This window comes from Giraffa tippelskirchi, chromosome 13, assembly GCF_054371585.1.
Source record: "Giraffa tippelskirchi isolate mGirTip1 chromosome 13, T2T-mGirTip1v1.2.pri, whole genome shotgun sequence".
NCBI classification, from domain to species: Eukaryota; Metazoa; Chordata; class Mammalia; order Artiodactyla; family Giraffidae; genus Giraffa; species Giraffa tippelskirchi.
The window spans coordinates 3354851-3375028 of NC_137287.1; the positions used below are offsets into that span (position 1 = coordinate 3354851).

General features: G+C 55.1%; 1 protein-coding gene across 5 annotated transcripts in view; it reads right to left on the reverse strand.

The window, feature by feature from the left end:
• TNRC18 (trinucleotide repeat containing 18) overlaps nucleotides 1-19770 on the reverse strand; it is an 80036-nt gene extending 60266 nt beyond the window's left edge. For all 5 annotated transcript variants that reach the window (XM_081552743.1, XM_081552742.1, XM_081552739.1 and 2 more), the window contains exons 1-2: nucleotides 19353-19770; nucleotides 17031-17466 (exon numbers count right to left, since the gene is read on the reverse strand). In XM_081552743.1, coding sequence (XP_081408869.1) covers nucleotides 17031-17217 — 187 coding nt within the window. In that variant the 5' untranslated portion in view covers nucleotides 17218-17466; nucleotides 19353-19770. The remainder of the gene's footprint in view (nucleotides 1-17030; nucleotides 17467-19352) is intronic.
• Between the last annotated feature and the right edge of the window lie 408 nt (nucleotides 19771-20178).

Sequence of the window (20178 nt, forward strand, 5' to 3'; positions counted from 1 at the left end):
TGTAAAATGGGCTCACCAGCCCCAGGACACTGGCGTTCATTTGCACAACTTCAGTGTCCCTACCCGCTTCTCCAATGACGCCCCTGAAGCAAAGAGGCAGATCTCAGGGCCCACAGGAGATAAACCCGGCTGCCACCTCCTTTTCCACTGGACCCTCCGCTCATTTGGAGAAGGAAATGGCAACCCACTCCAGTGTTCTTGCCTGGAGAATCCCAGGGACGGGGGGGCCTGGTGGGCTGCCATCTAGGGGGTCGCACAGAGTCGGACACGGCTGAAGCGACTTAGCAGCAGCAGCAGTAGCAGCTCCGCTCATTCCCACCTCGGGGGCCTCGCCGGGGCCTCGGAGAAGCCCCCTGCCCAGGATAACCTGGCAGTGGAGATGCCGTGAGCCCCGGGGAGGATGCCCTCCCTGTGAGCGGGGCTGCTGGCTCTCCAGGGGTGCCCAAGGCCTGGCACAGAGCAGGCATCAACTCTTGGCCTAAGGGGCCGCATTGTATGTAACCCGCTCAGGGCAAAAGCAGACGGACACATGTTAGGATTGGGAGAGGGCACACACAGCCCTGATCCCCGAGGACACGAGTGCCAGCCAGGGCGTCCCACCTGGTCCCCCTGGGGTCGAGGTCAGGCAGCTGACCCCCACCTCACCCCACCCCACGAGCGTCTCCAGACTGCCTCTGAGCTCCACACACACCCCCCAGCATTACCTTCAGCTCTCCTGAGTCTAAGCACGCGTCTTCCACTCCTCACGCCCACCCCCTGGGGATACAGCCATGCCTCCTGGGTTCCCCGAAAAGGGTGGGGGCCCCCCAGGGCTCCGGGGCGGGGGTGGGCCGTGAGAGTCAAGCAAGAGCCCACCGACTCCACTGGAGATCCTCCAGCACAGCCTGCAGTGGGGGGCTCGGGGGGTCTCCACCTCTCTCATCACAGACTGAGGTTGAGGGGGGCCTGGTCCCCCTGCCTGGTCCCTGGATGCCCCCTGGTGACTAGAGGCCTCTGTGCCACCTGCCCGCCCAAGCAAGTGTCTTAACTCCAGGCCTGTGGAAGACACAGTGCGCCCATCATGAAGTATCATGGTTCACAATCAGAAAGGGGAACCCAGCCCAACTCCGACAGACTGCAGGCTTCATGAAGATGCTCAGAGTCTCCTCCCAGGCCTTCCGCGGGGCACAGAGGACAGCCCCGAAGACACAAAGCCCTGGGCTGAGGGGCAGAGCCAGGGCTGAAGCGGAGCCCTGCAGCCCACACCTCCGCCTACAGGGCGGCCACGTGTGGCCCCCAGGGCCCCCGTGGTAGAGCCTTCCCAATGGCCTGCCCGCCACCCCAGACAAACCAGGACCTGGTCAACCAGTGACACCCGCCAGCCGGTGACCTGCAGTGCCCACACCTGTTTCAGATCTTCGCTGGACACTCGGGAGCCACTGGCCCCTCGTGGCCACCAAGCCCTTGAAACACGTGGCTGATGAGACTGAAGAACTGCATCTTCAATTTTATTAAATTTTAATTAATTTAGACTTAATTTAGCCACAGCCTGGGTGGAAGGCTTCCTCCCTGCCGGAAACCAGAGCAGGCCAGGCCCCCACCAGAACACGGCTTGACAAGGGGGCCCCCCCAGGAGACAGTGAAAGACAAACCCTGTCCCCAACGCCCAGGGCTCTGGGACTCTGGGCAGGCTGCCTTTACCTCCCCAGGCTGAAGAGCTGGGTGACAGGAACCTCGACCCCTCCAAGGGGGCACGCAGACTACATGAGCTCACATTTGCAAAATACTTTCATGAAGTGCCTCGTTATTTATAGTTACACAACCTGTGGCACTTTTGAACTGTGGTGAGAAGACCCTTGAGAGCCCCTTGGACTGGAAGGAGATCCAAGCCATCCATCCTAAAGAATCCATCCTGAATACTCACTGGAAAGACTGATGCTGAAGCTGAAGCTCCAATGCCTTGGCCACCTGATGCAAAGAACTGACTCACTGGAAAAGACCCTGATGCTGGGAAAGGTTGAAGGCGCGAGGAGAAGGGGACGACAGAGGATGAGATGGTTGGATAGCATCACTGACTCAATGGACATGACTTTGAGCAAGCTCCAGGAGCTGGTGATGGACGGGGAGGCCTGGCGTGCTGCAGGCCATGGGGTCACAAAGAATCAGACATGACTTAACAGCTGAACAGCAACAACCTGGGGTTCAGAGAAGGCCAGCAACTGCTCAAAGTCAGGGTCTGGGGACTTCCCTAATGGTCCAACGGCTAAGACTCAGTGTTCCCGATGCGGGGAGGCCCAGGTTCCACCCCTGGTCAGGTAACCAGATCCCATATGTCGCAGCTAAGACCCAGAGCAGCCAAACAAATGTTAAAATGAAAAGGTCAGGGCCCAAGCAGAACCACCACCTCTACCCAAATTCCATCTGTCATTCCTTAAAGTAAAATTTTAATTCTAAAACTGAAGAGAACCGGTGATTGCCCATTATGAATGCACTAGCTACGACAAAGGCTTCCCAGGTGGCGCAGTGGTAAAGAGCCCGCCTGCCGATGCAGGAGATGTGAGAGACGTGTTCAGTCCCTGGGTCGGGAAGATCCCATGGAATAGGAGCCAGCAACCCGCTCCAGGATTCTTGCCTGGAGAGTCCCATGGACAGGGGAGCCTGGAGGGCTGCGGTCCACGGGGTCGCAGAGTCAAACATGACTGAAGGACTGGACACACACACACAGCTACCAATGAACCACACGCTTTCAAGTCATGAACTGCATACTGTGTGAATTTCACCTCCATTCTGAAACACATACACACACGCATGCACACAAGCTCCTCTCTGCCTCTGAATCCAGCCCTGGGTCTCCCCGACCCCACTGCCCAGACCCCACTGCCCAGGGTGCCTCGGGGCTCAGGGGTCCCCAGACTGGCTCCTTCCCATCCTGCCACACCCTCCCACAGACCTCAAAGTACAGGAATCTCGTTACACCCATTTTACAGACTAAGAAACTGAGGCTCAGAGAGATGATCCGGCATCACCAAGCCTGGGCAATCAAGTCCCTTGGGTGATGCTGCAAGCACACCGCACACCAAGGCCTCAGCTCAGGAGTCCCACCCAGCTGGATTCTGGGGGAGGGAGCCCCCCACACACGCAGGGCCTGGCCCTTGGAGGTCTTCTCTTGCCCCCAGTGAGACAGGAAGGACCCCCAGGGGCGAGAAAGGAGACACTGAGGCCTGGCGATGGGGCAAAGCGCTCCTGCCGCTGGAAGGGGCCGGGGGTCCCTCTGGAATGTGAGCAGCAGGGAGCTGGGCACTCCACCCAGCCTCAGCGCCCCTCAACCCCGTCTGTGTCCCCTCCAGCCCTGAGTTAACAGGCCCGCCCCTCGCTGGGACCCACCACCATCCCAGGAACACAGCAGAGAGCTGTGAGTGTGGGGCCAACCCGTCCTCCGCCATCGCCACCCACCCCCCTTGTCGACACCCAGAACACAGGGTGGGCTTCAGGGCTGTCCAAGTCCAAGGCTGGCCCCAGGTCACCAGGAAACAGAACTCGAATCCCAAAAAGATGCCTCCTTCCTCCCGTCACAGCTCAGGCGGAGCAGCTCCTGGATGCTCGGGGCTGGGGAACAAGGCCACCAGGATGCACCCCTTCAGGGCCTGCACGGAGCTCACCTGCCGGCAGTCCCCAGAGAGGACGCCGGTGAGGCCACCTGAGCCGGCCGGTGGGATTGGCCAGTGGGATCGCGCCTCTGCAATGCATGGAGTCCCTAGGGATCCTTCCAGAAGCTGACTATATAACAGGCACCTGAAGTCCTGGCTGGTGGGGGGCGGGGAGGGGACGAGATCATGGGGATGAGATCACGGTGGGTACAAAGGTCTGGTAAACAGAGAAGGGCTCAGAGGACTTTATCAGAGCCTAGGCTGGAACATGGACCAGAAAAGCCCCATGGCCCCAGGGCCTTTGCACCTCAGCCTGGAATCCATTCCTCCTTCCAGATAAGCTTGAGTTATCCGTTTACTCCCATCTGTACACACCTCACCCCTTCTCTTACAGTCTAGGTGATGCGGCCTTCCCTAACCAGGGCTGTCTGGAACTGCAACCCACCCTCCCCTCCACGCCCTTTCCTGAATTATTTTTTCCACCTTGCTTATCGCCACTTATCAGACCATATCCAAGCTAGTTCCTCCTTTACTGAAGTTCCTTGTTTATTGTCCCTCTCCACCCACTGGAACAGGAGTCGGCAGGCTTTTTCTCGAAAGGGCCAGATAACAAAAACTTCAGGCGTTGCAGGCCTATTCTGCCTGCCTGACAATACTTACAAGGACTGGGCTTTGTCCCAATAAAACTTTATTTACAAAAACCAGGAGATGGGCCGGATTTGGCTGCAGTCTGCAGACCCATGCATTACAGTGAAGGTTTACTCCATCCCGGAAGCACCCCCGCCCGGGGTCCCCCACAGTACACAGTAGGTGCTCAATTAATATTTATGGGTAGGAGGGATGGGCAAGGTCATGATCAGCTAGCACTGAATGAAGGACGAAGAGGAGACTTTCTCAGGTCCCACTTTACAGCCAGAGGACAGTTTCCACCCTTCATTTCTGTCTCTAAACCACCCCCCAACCCCACCATCAACTCTGGGTTGGGGTAGGGCGGATTCTTATCCCTTTTATAGAGAAAGAAATAGGCTCTGACCCCGAAACCTACACTTTTCCACTCAGCCACACCACCCAGACTCAAGACCCTGTTTTCATCTTTTTACTCATCAAGAACCCTCCCCAACCAAACACAGAACAAACATGTTTTTTTCCCCCCTTCCTATCTTAAAAGGTTTTGGCCTCACAAAGGAAACTACATCCCTTAAAGATGTCACCAAAGGCTATCAGAACACCTCATGAGTACGATCCGATCAGGGTTATCACCCGAAAAAAAGAGCCCATTCTAGCCCAGAGCATGGACATGTGACTTAGCCGTTTCTATGACAGCAGCGGAAAACAGTTCGAGGACCCTCTGGATAAAATGACCTTCAGACTCCCACTCACCCCAAGGGACTTCTGGAATATCTAGGCGGGAGAAGGGGTTAATGCTCTGTCTTATAAAGAAAGAGCCTTATCATTCAGTAAGAAAGCCAAGCAATTCACAGATGAAGAACAGTAAATAACATCAGAATTCAGGTAAAAGTATCACTATGGAGACAGGATGACATCATATTTATCTACCAAATCAGCATATTTTTGGTTCAGTTGTGGGGAGGATGGGGGTGGAGGGGAGCAACCCAGGGGGAGTAAGGACGGAGCCAACATCCTCAGCTTTTGGAAATAAATCAGCAAATTATCAAAAGCCCAGACCCATTTCCGGGGGACCCTCCTGAGAATGCCCACTGCAGTCAAACTGATCCAGAGATGAAAAGCAACCCCAAGCCAAACCTCAGCAGGGCAGAGGGGTGTGCTGGGTGGGGAAGGATGGAAACCGAACACCTGTCTCTAAAGTGACATAGAAATTAAAAGCAGGGTGAAAATTTGTAGAGATTCCGGCATACCCATGTTCATAGGAACGTTATTCTTCTTCACAACAGCCAAAAGGTGGAAGCAACCCAAGGGCCTATCAGATTAAAAAATTTTTAATGTGATCTTTATTCAGCCTTATAAACAAAGGAAATTCTGACACCTGACCCAATGTGGATGAACCCTGAAGACAGGATGCTAAGCGAAATAAGTCAGGCACGGAAGGGCAAATGTTGTTATGATGATTGAACATCTAGAAGGTCCCTGGAGGAGTCACATTCACGGAGACAGGAAGTAGACGGGTGGGTGTCAGGCGCTGGGGGAGAGAGGTTCTGTTTGGGAAGGGAATGTTTAAGGGGGAGAGAGTTTCCATTTGGGACAGGAACGTCCTGGAGATGGATGGGGTGACGGTCATGCAACAGTGTGAAAGCACTTAATGCCACTGAACTGTCCATGTAAAAATGGTTAGAATGGTAAGCGTATGTTATATGTATTTTACTAGTTAAAAGAGAAAGTGATACAGAAACAATTGCAACGTTGCCTTCAAGATGAAGAAAAAGGCGGGAGGACTTCAGTTTTGTTGTTCATTCACTCAGTCGTGTTCAACTCTGCGACCCCATGGAGACTTAGGTTATCAGATGCCAACAATGCAGCCGTTGTGGCATGGGCGTGTGGGTAGGGACAAACAGGACTAGGGCAACTGGACAGTCCAGAAACAGGCCCACCAGCGCACGAGGTGGAGAAAGATGGTCTTTTCAATAGACACTGCTGGGCCCCTTGGCCACCCATCTGGGAAAAGCCATGAATCCCGACCCCCTCCTTCACACCACACCTAAAAATCCACTCCAGGAGCACTGCAGAGCCACACAAGAAGGGCACAAGCTCCTAGTAGAAAACACTGGCCATGAAGATAAGACCGATATACTGAAGTATATGAAAATTGGGAACATCTATTTGTCACGTCACACTATTGGAAGAATGAAAATGTGAACCACCTTGTGGAAAAAGACCTGTGCCCTGGGATTTCCCCTGCGGCCCAGGGGTTAAGACTTCGCCTCCAATGCAGGGGTGCAGGTTCGATCCCTGGTTGGGGAACTAAGATCCCACATGCCTCATGGCGAAAAAACCAGGACATAAAACAGAAGCAATTATTATAACAAATTCCATAAAGACTTTAAAAACTGTCTGCATTAAAAAAAAAAAAAAAAAAAGACCTGTGCCCCCAAGGAAGGGCTTGTATATATAAAGAACACCTGCAAATCAATAAGCAAAAGACAGACAACTCAATGTAAAAACTGGCAAGATTCAACAAGAGGATGGCAAATAAGTACGTCTGAGTTACCAATAAATCCTCGACAAGGGACTCAGCCTCTTAAACCATGGAGGAAGTGTGAATGAAAACTTCTACACACCCACTGGAAGAGTTAACATGTCAGAAAAGTTAAAATGGACAGACAACATTAAACATACACAACCAGAGAGGACATAAATTATTAGGACAACCATTCTCAAAACAGTTTGGCAGATTCTAGACACCTTTCTGACCCAGCAACGCCCTCTCAGGTATGTGGAGAAAAGATTGCAAGTTGGAATTCAGAGATCTTCCCTACTAGTAACTGCCAAAACTGGGAAATAACCCAAATTCCAACAATGAGCTGGATAAACTGTGACGATGTCATAGGAGGGAACCCGTTCAGCGAGAGAAGGCACCACAGCGACCAGGGCAGGACAAAGCTCACGACCTCACACCAAAGAGACACACTATGCGCTTCCGCACACGTGAAGGGTACCAAGAGGCAACTCGGAGAGCTGGAGGTTTCAGCCAAAGTAAGGGTCACCTTGGGACAGGGTGAGGGGGCAGGACGCCTGGGTTTCTTTCTTAACCTGGTTCCGCTGGTGAAAAAACTAACTGAACTGGAAGTTTATGATCTCTGCTTACTTCTGTGTGTCCATTAAGGCCCAATAAAAAATAATCCTTTAAAAAATTGAGAGCAGAGAGTGGATCTGAACACAAGCGTGCAAAGTGTTACATTCTGAGTAATTTCCATGGAACTCTGACCTGGACAGAACTTCCAAAATCCAAAACAAATAAATAAATAAAAATGAGCCCGCCCCCCCCCATCGAAAGGAAAAGGGGAAGTGAAAGAAAAAATTTTTTCATACCCACTACTTCTGCTAAGCCCCTGGCTCTCTTGCCAGAGAGCTCAGGTCTGGCCCCTAGATCCCACACTTCCTGGCTGTCTGACCTTGGGGAGGTGACACAACCTCTCTGAACCTAACTTTCCTCCAAAGTAAAATGGGGAGTCCCCCTGTGGACTAGTGACTCCAGGCTTTCACTGCCACAGCCTGGGTTCAATCCTGGGTCGGGAAACTGAGATCCCGCAAGTTGTGCAGTGTGGCTAGTAATAACCATGCAAAGCTCTCCCCTTTAAAAAATGAAATTAAAAATAAAGTAAACTGAAAGGCAGGCAGGAAAGGCAGGAATCTGTGACTGGGGCCATGCCTGTGTCCTCCATTTGGTGTCAGAGCGAGGGTAGGTGGGGGGCTTACCCTGCACATTCTTGCCGCTGTGACTGGCCCACAGGACCTGTGGCCACGGCCGACGTCCCCAGGCTCCCATCCCTATGGTAGACCGGCTGAGAATCTTGTTTCTCCTCTAACCTAAGCAGAGGCGTACAAGCCACGAGATCAACCTGCCCCGCCCCCTCTAGGTGGGGAGGGGTCCGGCTGGGCCTGAGGGCCGGCCGGAGGGAGGCAGGAGGGGCTTTTTTCATCCAGCTCCCCAGATCCAGCCTCCCTCCCCTCCGTCTGGAGCCTGCCAGGACCCCCTGATGGTCAGATCCCAACGGGCACCTTTTAGTCACTCAAGACCTCCCAGCCCCTCCCCAGCAAGAGAAGGGCGATCTGGGTGTAACTCCAGCCCCTCCCCCAGCCCAGAACCTGCCCCCTACCCCCGGAGGCTAGGCCTTTGCCTAGCTCCCACCAGATGCCCAAAGTAGAGGCTCAAATCTAAATAAAGGGAATCCCCAGGCAGCCCGGAGTGGTCAAGGCCTCAGCCCAGCCAATGATATGCAAATGCATCCACCCCAGCCTCGCCCCAGGGCTCGACGTTCCCAATTCGAAAGCAATTACAGAGGATTTCCCCATTGATTTCTCTTCCCCCCTAACTGAGGTCCCGGCCGAGAGGAAGCAAGGCAGGAATGGAGGGAGGGCGTTCTAGGAACCGTGGGGGCATCTGTCCCGGCGGGGAAGGCGGAGACAGAGACGGACCAGGTCTCTTGGGCACCCAGGAGGACAGGGGACTGGCTCCCACAGAGATCTAGCAGGACAAAGTCCATCCCAGGTTCTTCCCTGGCCGTCCAGGGTTAGGACCCCCGTGCTTCCCCAGCAGGAGGCAGGGATTCAGTCTCAGGTTGGGGAACCGATATCCCTCAAGCTGCACAGCACAGCGCTCCCACCTCCAAAAAAAAAAAAAATCCCCTCCGGAATGCTGGAAGGTCACAAAAATAACAGTAACACGGTTTAAAAAGGGAACGCGTTGATCACTGGGGAGCCCTTGAGGGACTTGGCTAGATTCTCAGGGCTGGTGTGGGGACCAAACTGCAAATGCAACCTGAGTACAACTCCTCATCCTTGAAATGTACACTCAGCTCTTGGAAGAGGGGCGGCCAGGGTTAAATTCCCTGCAGCCAGTTAGCAGGACTCCCGCCTGGTAGACGGAGAAAGACAGCAAGGAAGACCTACAGAGTCCGTCAGAAAGTTCCAAGGTCAACAAGTCCCACACTTGGATCCCAGTGCCATCAACTTGTTAGCATTGCTACTTTTTTTTTAAGATGTACGTTTTCTAAAATATTTTATTTATGCGGCTGCTCCGGATCTTAATTACCAGAATCTTCAATCTTCATTGTGGCGTGTGGGATCTAGTGCCCTCACCAGGGATCGAACCCAGACCCCCTGCATTGGGAGCTGAGAGTGTTAACCAATGGACCAGCAGGGAAGTCCGGAGCCCATGTGCTTAACTGTCATGTGGTTCTAAAAGATTTTAAGTACTTGTAAAAGGGAAGACAAAAAGTTCACATACAAAGAACAAGAATCAAAATAACATCACACCCTCAAAAAGCTGCACTGGAATTTAGGAGGTGGCACTGTAATTCCTTCAAATAATTTCCAAACGGCCAGTCAAGTGTGAAGGTAGAGTAAAGGGATTTTCAGGTATATGAGGCCTCAATAAAATGTGCCTTCCGTGTACCCTTTCATAGAATGCTACTGCAAGATATGCTCCAGCAAAAACAAGGAAGTAAAGCAGAAAAAAGGGAGGAATGAAAATCAGGAAACAGGAGACGCAACACAGCACAAAGGGAGAGTGAGTCTAAACAGACCTAAGCACCAGGCAAACCAGACTAGAGCAGGAAGAAAAAGCGCAGAAAGGAAATCCTCAAGAAAAGAAAGAGGTAGTTCATCCAACGGATCTAACCAAATAAAAACTACACCAAGAAATGAGAAGACAGAGATTCTAAGAAATCCCTGCAAATGGGGGGGGTGGGGTGGTGCAATTAATAACTCAAGGAAATAAAGAAATGAATTTTATTATACCACTTGACTCAAATATCAACAATATTTACAAACCCAAAGCTGTAATAATAAAACTGGTTTAAACAAAATTGCATTTCACAAATATTGGGAGGAGAAAGGAAGCGGAAATGGAGGCAGGGAAGAAGGTGACACAACATAAACAATAAACATTTAGTAAGTTCTTATTATTTCCGAGACACTGTTCTAAGGCTTTACACATATTAACGATCCGTGACGTGGATACTATTATTATCCTCATTTTACAGATGAGAAAACCAAGGTAGGAGAAGTAAAGAAACTTGCCTTTGGTCTTATGCCAATATTAATCAACGGGAGTCAGAAAAGAAACTTAGACAGTCTATGCAAAATCCTCATCTTCCACAGGAGTCAGTAAAGAATCTCAAACTCTAAAAAATAACCAGCAGTAGAAGCAGGTTATTACACAGAAACATGGATGAAAAGGCCAAAAGAAATAGCCAAGAGAATTAAAAGGGGGCACCAGGACTGGATAGACAGGAGGCAAGAGATTGCTGGTTTTCTTTATAATCCTAACAACACTATATGACATTTTTTTATTAATATTTATTTATTTGGCTGCACCAGGTCTTAGCTGCAGCACTCAGGATCTTCGATCTTCTCTGGGGCATGAGGGATCTTTCTAGTTGCATCATGCCAGTTTTTAGTTGCGGCACACAGAATCTTAGTTCCCTGATCAGGGATCAAACCCGGGCCCCCTGCATTGGGAGCACAAAGTCTTAGCCACTGGACTACCACGGAAGTCCCTCCATCTGACTTTTAAAATGATACCTAACCTTTACTCTAAAGTTTATACCAAGTATAATGCAGACATAAACACTTTTACTGGGTGAATTTTATAGGATGCAAAGTATTCCTCAATACAAATACAGAAAAAAAAAAATTTAAGATGCATGCACAATCAGATACTACTACTGACTCACCAGAATGAACAGAATTTAAAGCAACTGACAATCTCACGGGCTGGGAAGACAGGGAATGGACTGTACAACGGTACAACCATTGGAAAGCTTACTGATACAAAAGCTGAAGCTACACATACTCTGTAACTCACCAATTCCAGTTCTAGATACTATATATATATATATATATATATATATCTCCAAAGAAATGTGCACCTATATGGGCTAAAAGGCCATGCTCATACCAGCACTATTCACAGTAAATACTGCAAACAAACTAAATGTCCATCAACAGAGGAGCGAGTGAACTTCGCTGTATTCACATTGTGGAATACTATCCAACAACCAGAAATCAATGACTGCTTCCCATTGCAGATATGGGCGAATCTTACACACCCAGCATGAGTAAAAACAGCCAGAGATCAAAAAGGACAGGCTGCACGATTCCACTTATAGAAAGCTCAAACGCAGGCCAAAAAAACTAAGGTAACAGAATGAGTCTGGGGGTGGGGGTGGACAGTGACCCGAAGAGCGCAGAGGGAACCCTCTGGATATAGGAAATGCCTTGACCTTGAGCTGGCTGGTGGTGACGTGGGTGTGTTCTACACAGCCATTTGTAGGATTTGTGAAAGGACAAGTACTGACCATTGGAGATCAAAGCGTTTTACACAATGTTCACTACACCCAAAAAGGAGAATAATAAAAATGATGGGTTCCAGTTGGGACCCTGGAGTCTAAGGAGCCTGTGGACCATCCAGAGGGGCCAACAACACCCTAGAGGCCCTCGGAGAGGACCAGACTAGAGGCGGGGACTCGTGATTCACTCATGAATGATATATTTTAATTACAGCAATCACTTTTACTGCCACTTCTGCAGAGGGCTATTTGTGTGCTAGGCACTTTAGGGCCACTAAATGAACCCATTTCATAGATAAGAAAACCGAGGCTTAGAATCATCACCCAGCAAGGGGAGGAGGAAAAATCGGAATTCCAGCAATTCAACCTCAGTCCCTAGGCCCTCCAGCCTTCAGCAGTTACCTGGAGATTGCAGACAGAGCCCCAGCTGGTATATGGAGACCCAGACCATGCACAATTACTCATGACAGTGTACGAAGCAGGTTTTTCAGTCTGGGCTGAGGGTTCATCTCTCTGTTACCTGGGGTGCAGATGGTAAATGCATTCGCAGCCTGCAGAGGTAGTGAGCTTTTATGATCCCCACTAAATGGCCTTGACTTCCTCCAAAGTCAAATGCCAGGCCTCTGCAGGCAGCTGGTGCAGCAAGGACCCTAGCCCTGGGGGGGCCAAGGCTGACCACCTGTCAGGGGACCCCCCCCTCGAAGCCCCTGGGCAGGGCTAAGCCCTATGCCCTCCAAAGTTGGGCTGGGAAGCGAAGGACAGGGGAGGTTCATGACAGGACCCCATGTGACCAAAGACAAGGGTTAAGGGACCTGGTGGCAGGTCAGTAAGGTCAGACTGCAGACCAGTCCACGCCAGGGGCCAAGAGCGCCCCGACCTGGCCACGTTCAAATCAAGAATGCTCCATCACTGCCGGCTCCTCAAATCTGCTCCTCCCCATTCCTACAAAAGTAGCAACAACCAGAAACCCGTCTGTTGTCCTCCTTATCAGCCCCTCGGTGTCTATCTCCGAGGCCCCACCTTCCCAAGGCACCTCCCCACCCGGCCCTCCCCTCCAGCCCCCTCCTGGGCGTCCATCATCATCCTGAGAGCCTCCCCATCACTGACAAGTCCCCAGCTTCTCTCCCGTCTACCAGTCTCCAACAATCCAGACTAACTTTGTTAAACGCCTTCCTGGAAATAATTTCAAAGGGAAGTCTGAACTAGTACAGCGACCAAACAGTCCAACTGCCCTATGACCTCCCTGAGGTTCAGCAACTGTGAACCGCTTTCTCACCCTACGTGTTATCTGAAGTCATCTGACTTATCGTTGTCTCCCACATCTAAACATTTTAGATACTGTTTTTTTTCCTCTTCCTGAGCCATTCCTGAGCCTAAGCTGCAGACCTCACACCCCCTGCCCCTGAACGTCTCTCAACCGAAGAGCAAGGCCGCTCTCTTACAGTATCACAGTACTACCACTTCGGGAAACGTGACCCTGACTGGGTGCTATCGGCTAATCTACAGTCCATTCTCCAATTTCGTCAATTGCCCCAGTGATGTCCTTTAGAGCAATTTCTTCCCAGATCCAAGATCCAATCGAGGGCCACACATGGCCTCCTGCTGTCGCTTTTTTCCTCTCCTCTAACCAGGAACAGTCCTCAGCCTTCATCTTGCCTTCCACGACGTGTTTTGTTTAAGAGTCCAGACTGGTTCCATAAAATGTCCCTCAGTTTAAGTCACTCCCTCCATTTAAAACCCTCCATTGCCTACTCACTCCTCACAGTTTGAAATTCCAAGACCTCATTACTGGCCTTCAGGGACCTGCAGAATCCCATCCCCTTCTCCTCCTCCCATTCCCCCTGCCCCAGCTCCAGCTCTTCTCAGGGCTCCTCCAGCCAGTCACCACCCTGGCCAAGAAGAGACCCTCGGCATTTTCTTTCCTTCACAGCCTCTATCTCTCATTAAAATGACTTCCTCGGCTGACTGATGTTTACTGCCTGGCCCCCGCACTCTAAGAGGGGAGATCCAACGACAGCAAAGATTCTGTGTTTGGCCACCGCGGAGCCCCAGGGCCGGAGCGGTGCCTGGCACGCAGGAGGCCCTTGGAAATCCCTCTGCAGAGCAAATGAAATGAACAAGTGCGGAAAGAAGAAAGCGTGGGGTTGAGCGCTAAGGGACCAGGAGGCTCAGAGAGCAGGAGGGGAGGGCTGCAGAGGCCCTTCCGGATTCTAGAACCTCCCTCAGGCCTCCCTTGGGTCTCTGCCCAGAGGAGAATGCACCCAGCAAATCTCCCTTATCTTGGGGATCGCATCACTCCACCAGCCAGCCCCACTGATTAAGCTTTTTAAATCAATCCCAGTAGGCCGACAGGCTGGATTCCAGAGATAGAGCTGATCAGACCCTGGAGAAGGCCCACAGCCAGCTATTGTCCACTGGTCAGTCCAAAGTGCAGGGCCTGATCCTGGGTTCCTACCTTCACATTCACATAGCCTCCAGGGGCCAGGCCCGGGTGTGGAGGCAGGGAGAATAAACATCCAAACACAAAATCCTGCTAACAGCTCTTTAATTGCAATGGTGAGGAGGACTGAATCCAGGCTTCCCAAATCCAGAGCAGAGGGGCTGGCGGACCAGGTGCTTGTCACTTACTTGTCCATTTCACCAACTGCTGTGAACATTTCAGGGTTCCCACACCTCACAATACTCAAGGATACGGGAAAGATACCTGGGACTCTTCTTCATCCCAAGCCCCATCTATTCCTGATTTCACCTCCTCTTGAGCAGAACAAGGAATCACCGCTCTCTGCCCAGACCCCGTCTCCTCCCTGAAGACCCTCACTCGCCACAACCCCCTGTCACTACCTGCCTGAATGAGGTCCCAGCCACCGCCACCACCCCCCCAGCCAGGGGGCCCTTCCAGCTCTGAGCTCCCCTCTCTGCCAGCTCCCTCTTGCCTTGGAAAGCTGGATCCACCCGGAGTTCCCGCCCATGCTGGAGTCCAGAGGTAATTCAGCCTGTCCGGCTGTGTGACCCCGGGCAAATAGCTCAGCCTCTCCAGGCTTCCCAGTACAAAAATAAACAAATCAAGATGAGGCAGATAACGCTGGCGAGACTTAAGAGAGCTGACAGCCAAGAAGGTGATGCGCCCGTTGAAAGAGAAAATTTAGCACCTGCACCCCGCAAGAAGGGCGGGACGGTTCTGGGTGGAGGAATCTGTAATGCGGCCCCACCCCAAACCGTGAATGGGGAGCCGCTCCCCACCGCCTGGATAATGGGATTAGCCCCGGGCTCGCTCTGGGCGTTGGCCTGGGGTCCCTAGGTCTCAGTACGGCCACCGTACAGAGAAGGTGCGGGGAGCGAAAGCCAGCGCCAGCCAGCCAGCCAGCCAGCCAGCCACCCTTCCCTCCGCGACCGCAGTGGCGGCCTCCGCGCCCTGCCGGGGTAGTGCTTCCCGCGCTCGGCCGCTTCCTCCATGACCTCAGCCTCCGAGCACGCAGAACTCAGGCCGCTCCTAACGTACAAGGCGCCGGCACAAGCCTCTGCGGCCACCTCCCGCTGGACTTCCCCGTCCTGCCTGCCCCTTCACCAAGCCTCTTCGCCCCATGCCTCAGTCTCCCCATCTACCTAATGGGCACCTAATGGGTCTGGCTGCTGCTGCTGTTGAACTCAGCGCGCCGGCTTGGTGCGCGCACGCAGGGGCCCCCTGGAGACCGGCTGTTTCCCCCCCGCCGCGGCTTCTGGTTAGAATACTTGGCAGCTGCCAGGCCCGACCAGACTGGAAACCAGAGGTTTGGGGCGCCCTCTCCCAAGCCTCTCGGAAGGCGAGGGAAGGTCCCGCCCGTCAGAAAGACCCCGAGGTCTGATTCCAGCACCCTGCCACCTCCGCGGGCCGGGCCAAGCGACCGCCGGAGCGCAGACACAAAAATGACCAAGGCTTCTGGGGGCGCGCGGAAAGGGGGGCAGCCCCGGCCCTTCCTCTGGCTAGGGTCTCCGGCACCCCTCCGTCGCCCGCACTGCACCACTTGGGAGAAAACCCTGGCCCTCTCTGTGGCAGCTCTTGGGGGACACGCGCGCCCCAAGGCCACGACCCGGTTCCTTGCCCGCCTCCCCCTCCCCGCCCCCGCAGGCAGAGATCTTCGCGCGCGAGCCCCTCCCCCGCCCGGCGCCTCACAAAGGCCCTTTGTCCCGCCGAGCCCTGGAACTCAGGTTCCTGAAAAGTTTCAAGAGAAAAATCAAAGAAAAAGGCAAAAGAAAAAAAATAAGCGAGCGCTGCGGAGCAGGCAGGGTCGGTGGGGCAAGGCCACGGCGGCCGGAGGCGTCCCTTCCAAGACCCCAAGGCCAAGGGAGCGTCCGGGGGTCCCGGAGAACTCAGGAGAGTCCTACACTACACTTGGTAGTGGGAGAGGTGGGGTTTTCATTTAAACGCTGCAGCGTGGGACGCCAGGAGCAGAGGCTCGAGGCCGCGGGGGAGCAGGGGCTGGGTTTCCTGCAGCGGCGAAGGCAGGTCTGGGGGTCCCGGCGTCTGGGGGTCCCCCCTCTCCCGCGCGGTCCCCACCGAGCCTGGGCAGCCCCGCTGGGGAAACAGCAGAATCCAGCGGGCCTTCTCCGCGCGCGCTTCCATGTCAGACACAGGGTGTTTCCGCCGCGGATCCTGCCGGGCCGGTCGGCTCCCGCCCGGCTTCTGTCCCCGAGCTTCGGGATGGCGGCCGCCCAGCGTCTGCATCCCTGCGGCGGGCCCGCCGGCCTTGCTGCCGGAGAATAAGGGGTCTCCAGGGCCCGTGTTGCTGCCCTCCTCCCGGGGTACCGGTCCCGCCACCGTTCTCCGCGGACGCGGGGTCTTCTCAAGGGCAGCCGGCCCTCCCGCTGAAGGCCGAGTTCCCAGAGTTGGGGTTCTCTGTTCTCTTGCCCGCCCACCGCCCCCCCCACACACACCAAGCGCCCGTACTAGCTGGAGACCCCACAGGAGAGACTAGAAGCTAAGGACCGACCCCGGACGCACGGCGCCTCAAAGGACATTTGCCAAGAAAAGCATTGCAGCTCTGGTGCAGACGTCTCCAAAGGGTGTGGAGCGCGGTTTGTTCTTTTCTCGCCCAGATTTTCAAAACTCCAACCCAGGCTCCAACTGCAGGAGCCTCGGGTTTGGAATCGCCCCTGGGGGCTCCGATTTCGCCGACTGGAGCGCCTTGGGAGAGCCGGACGCGCTGGAGAAGGCTACTGAGTCTAGCGCCCCTGTCCGTCAGGGCCTCCAGACTGGCCTCTGCTCCAGGCGGAGAGAACCCCCCCTGGGCCTGCCCGTGCCCCGTGGGCACCCCGTGTACCGGTCGGGGGAGGAGGGGCCGAATCCCCAGTGCGAACTCGGGGATGGGGGAACAGACCTGGCCTCCCCCGCAGGATCCCGAGGGGACAAGAAGGGGCGGGCAGTAAGCAGGGCACTTACCCGGGTGCGGGTGCAGGTTGAGGCCGGCCATGTACTTTCCGGGCGGCAGCGGGCCGGGCAAGCCTGAAGCGGGCAGGCGTCCGGCCGTGGCCGCGCCCACGCGGTGGCTGTCCATGGCCAGGCCGGACAGCAGCGGCGGCGGGGGGCCGTGCACGGACCGCGGAGGCCCGAAGTCTCGGCCATCCATCCTCCGCGGGAGTGCCGCGGCCAGCCCCCCACCCGGCCCGCGGGCCTCGTTCAGTGGGACCTAAAAGTTGGGCGTCGGCGTAGTCCCAGAGTCCTCGGGCGGCGGGGGCTCCGCGGCGTGCATGGCGGCGGCGGCGGCCAGCGGGGCTTGCGCTCGGCTGCGGGCCCGCGGCCCGACGCGCACGGCCAGCCGGCGGTGAGGCCCCTCCGGGCGGCCAGGCGGAGCGGCGCGAGGCGGCGCACAAGGCGTCTTGGCGGGGAGAGGAGACGGGCCGCCGAAGAAACAGAAGGGGGGAGAAAAGAAAAAGGAGGGGGGAAAAAGAAACAAGTTCAGAAAGTCGTCTTGCCGTTCGGGACCGGACGCTGCCGAAGAGGCCAGAAATGAAACCGGGAGGAACCCCTTTTGCATAAAAAGTTCAATTCCATGCTCCTTCCTTCGGCGGCTTCAGGCTCCTGCGCACTCGGCTCAAAAAGTGGCCGGCCGGGACTCTGCTTCGGCCGCTCACGGGTGCTCCCGAAACTGGGGAAGGCCCCTCGGCCGCGCCCGGAGAGCGTCAATACAAACCTCCGAAGTGTGTTGGATTCCTGGGCGTCACATGCTCCAGGGTTTCAAACCGTGAAACCTTCCCGTGAGCGGTGCGAAATGTCTCCCTAAACACTATGTCACTATCTGATCCGAAAAGTTTAATATTTAACCTTTGGGAGCCCTTGTCTTTTTCTGAGTTTGGCTTCCCTGCGCTCGCCCCGAGCCGCGGGATTAGTTTTTTTTCCACGACAGAGGGTACTAAGTGGGTTTCTTATTTTTAAAGAGATTCATCGTCCCCTCTCGCCTCGGGCCACTCTGAGTCGTACAGTCTAAGTCCGAGGACCCGAGACGTGGCATTCTCGCCTGAGGACTGGAAAGAATCCTTCAAAACAAGCTTTGGTTTCATTTTCCAACGCCCTGGCCTGGGAATCTTGCGGCCCGAGGACGTGGCCTAGCGCGGGGGATTTGGGGGGCGTCAGAGAGGAAGGGAGGCACTCAGGGGTCTCGCTCCTACCCTAGCTTGCCCCCGACCCCAAAAATAACCTACAAAGAAAACCTTGGCGGCGCTGGCCGACCGAGGGGCGCCTCCCCCAGCGTTGGGCAAATCCCCGCGTAGTTCCAGTTTAAAGCTGTTTGTTTAAAAGATTTGCCGATTCCCGTGGGGGCGGGAGGGGGGTCTGGGAGCCAACCCTGCCCTCGCCCTCCGTCTGCCCGCGGCAGCTCGGATTCCTGATTCCAAGAGGCCAGGACTCCTAGAGCCGCCGATCTCGCTAAAGCCACCGGGCTCACGGCTGCCCGCCCTGCGCCCCGCGATCGGCTGGCTCCCAGGCCCGGGACCTGCAGACCCTCTCAGCCACAACCCCCCCGGGGTCCTCCAGACTCCCTCCCCCAAGTTTGCTAAGGGTGCTTATTTTAACCCGGTTTTGGTTACAAACACCCGCTCCCTCCCTCGCTGCCTCCCATCAGGCTCTGGTTACCAGATCCGCGTTTACTTTGGAAAAAATCTAAGATCGCCACATCCGAAGATACACGTCTTAAGGAGGCGATGAGCTTTCCGTGATTTTTTTTTAAATGTTCTTTGTGTAGCTTTCTTTTAAAAGCCGGCGCTTCGGGGCAGACCCCAGCGCCCCACTTTGGGGAAGTCGGGGTGAAGCCCCCCGCAACACCCTTGCTCTGGTAGAGAAACTGGTTCGGCCATCTGCGGGCTCTGCTGCGTTCTCCCTACTTTTCTCCCCCTCTTAAATGCAGTTAAAATGGCTGAATTCCGGCTTTTAATTAAAAACAGCCTATAATCGAAAACGTCTAGGCGTCCCTGGCTCCCCCGCCGCCTGCCGGGAACTGAGAAGGGAACCGACGCCCCTCGGCCGGGCTGGGCGGGCTAGAACAGGGCTGGGGGCTCAGGTGGGTGCCCAGGGTTCAGGGACTCGCCCCCACTCCTCCCAGGGCGCCCCCACCATGCCGGCCCTGGTCCCCCCGATTCTGTTCTCCGGAGCTGGAGAGCTGCGGGAATCCCCGGCGCACCCCGAAGGAGAGGTGGGGTGGGGGCCATCTGGAGAAGTTTGGAGACCATCGTGCCCGGCCAGGGGCAGGCGGGCGGCCCGGCGGCGTACCTGGCGCGGCGGGACTCCCAGATCCGGGCTCCGGCGACGCTGACTCCGGTGGCGGCCCCGGCTCCCTGCGCGGCTAGGCGCCCGTGCTGCCCGCCATCCCGCGGCCGCAGCTCCCCTTCGCCACCCGCAGCCGCCTCACACTTTTTGCCCGCCTTTCCTTTTTTTGGTAGAAAACCGCTCCCCGGGCCGAGCGCTCGGCGCGCCAACTCCTCCGCCCTCCCGCGGCCGGGCTCCCGCAGCCCCCGGAAAAGCCAGCTTTCCTCCCGCCGAGCTCCCCGCTTTTTAATAAAATCCAGGTAGCGCCGGTTTAAAGAATCCCAAATCTCCATATACAGCCCGGGATTGGAAAAGGTACATTACACAACCCCCCTTTCAAGTTCCTCTCGCTGGATCTAAAAAAAAAAAAAAAAAAAAAACAGCGGGGGGGGAGGGGGCGACTGGGGGAGGGGAACACTCTCCGGCGAAGAAACACGCATTGTTCCCGGGTGCCCGCCTCCCCGCAGGCCGGCCCCCGGCCGCCACCCATTGGCCGCGCGCGCCGCCCATCACGCGCATGTAAACACCTTGGCCCTCGGCCATTCCTATAAAACCAATTACGGACCAAGGGGCTGCAGCAGTTTCCAGGCTCCCCTCGGCGGGGCTGAATGATCAAAACTGGTGGTGAGAATTTTTCCCGGCCGTTTCTAGGCAGCCCTCCCCCTCCACCAGCTCGGACCCCTCCTCCTCCCTTTTCCTCCCCCTTCCCCCAGCGTCTGGGCTGAGTGATCAGAATAGAGGAAGATGGTTGTCGCCGCAATCCTGGGCTTTGCAAGGCACGGTTTAATGG